We start from the raw sequence: 2,561 nt of genomic DNA, 5'->3' as shown, positions 1-2,561 counted from the left end.
TTGTGTAAATAGTTTTCCCTTATTTTAAATACAAATTAATTTTTTTAGGCAGTAATAATAACCATATGAGACTGATATATTAGACTAAATAACGAGATTAGATTAATTTATAAAATTTGAAATTATATAAAATAAGAATGTTAGGAGTGTCAGGTGATGGGGGTGACAGCTCCAAAATGTTCTAATGCACGAATTAAAATAAAATTATTATGGAAGACTTATTCACTTCAATTCATTAGATAAGTTATGCATAAATTAAATTTTATTTTATTTATAGAAATTTTTCACTTTTTTTTTCTCATAGATCTATGTAATATATGAAATGTTAAGAGGCTTTAAGTAGAACAGTTCAAAAAAGTTTCATCAAATTCATCGCACCCCTTTTGGCGCTGCAGTCTGAAGGAAAACATGTTTTCACCTATTGCGCACAGAGTGCCTGATTTTGTATACAGGCCTCAAGAACCAAAATCAACCCATCCGCTCAAGAGTTAATCGTGATAAATATGGACCAATGGCCAAAAATGTTTTTTTTTTTTTTTTTGGACTCAGGACTCTAAAATGGATACATTTGCTTCAAAGTGCTTATAAAAAATTTGATCCAACTACATTACTCTCCTTACCAAGGTGATAAAGAAAATAAAAAAATTTTACCTTAATTACAGGAGGAAATTTTAACATGCCGACGGGCTCAGTACCCTCTACAATATGAAAGTGACGGAATACACTGTTCATTTTTTGATATCTGTCCCGTACTTAGGAAATTTATGGAAAGGTTTTAATCAAACAATAAGTTAAGTAGAGCAGAGACTATAAAATATTTATATTGACAAATAAAATAAGTCAAAAAGTGCAAATAGAATTCAATTGAAGAGTTTTATATATATCAACTTTTGGGAGATTATTATAAAAAATTACTACGGAACCATCAGAACCAGGTAACTTAATTGAATCAAATCTTCAATTATTAATTTTTTTATAATTTCACAGATTATTAGATTGTTGAATTTATTAAATTATTTTTTTAAGTATATACTGTTAATAAATTTTATAGAATTCTGCATTTATGTAATATATAAAATGTATGTAGGCATATTTTTATTTTTATTGTTCATTAAAGCATAGAGTTTTTTTTAATATTTAGTATGTGTTATTGTTAATATGGTGTAAATATTTATATTTAGTATTTTTTTCATTAAACAACACTCACATAATTCTCTTTAATCTATATATAGTCAGTGTTGTTTAATGAGTTTATAAGCCATGTTATTTAATGCATTCATAATCAACATAATTGTCTGCTGTTTGTCTTTTTCCTCTGATGATCTTTGACCTAGAATAAAATACTAAAATTGATGTAAGTCATAATATTTTTTAATAAACATATTATTGTAATTAATATTTTACCTGGAGTTGGGCATATTCCTCTCCAAGCTCTTCAAGCCTATCCTTGTAGAGTTCGACTTGGTAGGCTGCGGCGGTCTTTTCGTTGTCCAGCTGGGCATTGCCGATCATGGCCTTGCGAAACTTATCCTCTGCTTCCCGCAGTTCACTCTGAGAACAACCATCAATTAGTTCATTAATTAAACCGTTCATTCGTGGAGGATCATTGTCAGGAAATGCTTCATCTTGGTCTTCACTGTCATCGTCATCATCGTCACCATTGACAAAACCGTTGGTGACAGCTACCTCGGTATTATCAACACCACTGTTAACAATTACTTTAGGACTATTTGAATTGTCAGATTCTTCCTCTTCTGTCGAGGACGGATCTTCATCATCACTACCACTTTTTGTTTCTGCATCAGAACTATCAGAGCTGCTCGAGCTCATTTCTGACAAAAGAAAAAAATATAAAACCAAAATGAAAAACAATTATTTTAGATTGAAATATGTAACATAAACTTTCACGAAATTTAGACACAAATAAACTTTAAACAGTGTAATAAAGATAAACACTGGATAATTAGCCCAGAAAGCTGAGCCTTATGACAATAAAGATAGTGGAGAAGGTAGGCACGGTGCCAGGGGTCTTATCTATGTCGGGTGCTCGCACACACTGAAACTGGCCAGCTCACAATCACACGCACACGGCATGAGCCAGGGGTTAGAACGGAGACTGAGGTATTTATATCTTTTGGCAACCACTGTCACGCATTTAGCTCTCAATTAACCGACATAAAAGAGACTAGCCTTCAAATTTGATACTTGTGACAAACAACAATGTTACCACCGTGACACACAATTCACTGACTACTAGATCTTTTTTTTTTTAATTTTACATTATCCAGTTATCTTAGACAGCTGTTGGTTATCTTATCAGCTGTTTATACAAGAGTATACACAACCTGAGAAGGGACTATTGTCACTAGAAATTTATTTTTAGTTAGCACACATTACATTTAACAAACAAAAAATGAGGTCATTGTATTAAAACTCCAACACAAATTTTAACAAATAAATAAATTTAAAAATTTTAATTTCTGATAAAAATTCATGATTAAATAAGAGTTAGCAACAGAATTTATATACTAATGATGAAATTTAAATATTTTTTTTTTTTT

The 2,561-nt window shown here is 30.6% G+C and overlaps 1 protein-coding gene across 13 annotated transcripts in view; it reads right to left on the bottom strand.

Moving 5' to 3' along the window:
- LOC106678097 (leucine-rich repeat flightless-interacting protein 2) overlaps positions 1–2,561 on the bottom strand; it is a 189,616-nt gene that overhangs the window by 29,224 nt on the left and 157,831 nt on the right. For all 13 annotated transcript variants that reach the window (XM_067045380.1, XM_067045381.1, XM_067045382.1 and 10 more), the window contains one exon: positions 1,405–1,551. In XM_067045380.1, the coding sequence (XP_066901481.1) occupies positions 1,405–1,551 (147 nt within the window). The remainder of the gene's footprint in view (positions 1–1,404; positions 1,552–2,561) is intronic.

The sequence above is a fragment of the Halyomorpha halys genome, unplaced genomic scaffold (genome assembly GCF_000696795.3).
Source record: "Halyomorpha halys isolate HHAL.00 unplaced genomic scaffold, Hhal_1.1 Scaffold123.1, whole genome shotgun sequence".
Classification (NCBI taxonomy): Eukaryota; Metazoa; Arthropoda; class Insecta; order Hemiptera; family Pentatomidae; genus Halyomorpha; species Halyomorpha halys.
Note: the sequence above shows the minus strand (reverse complement) of the source record. Positions and strands in the feature narration are given on the sequence as shown.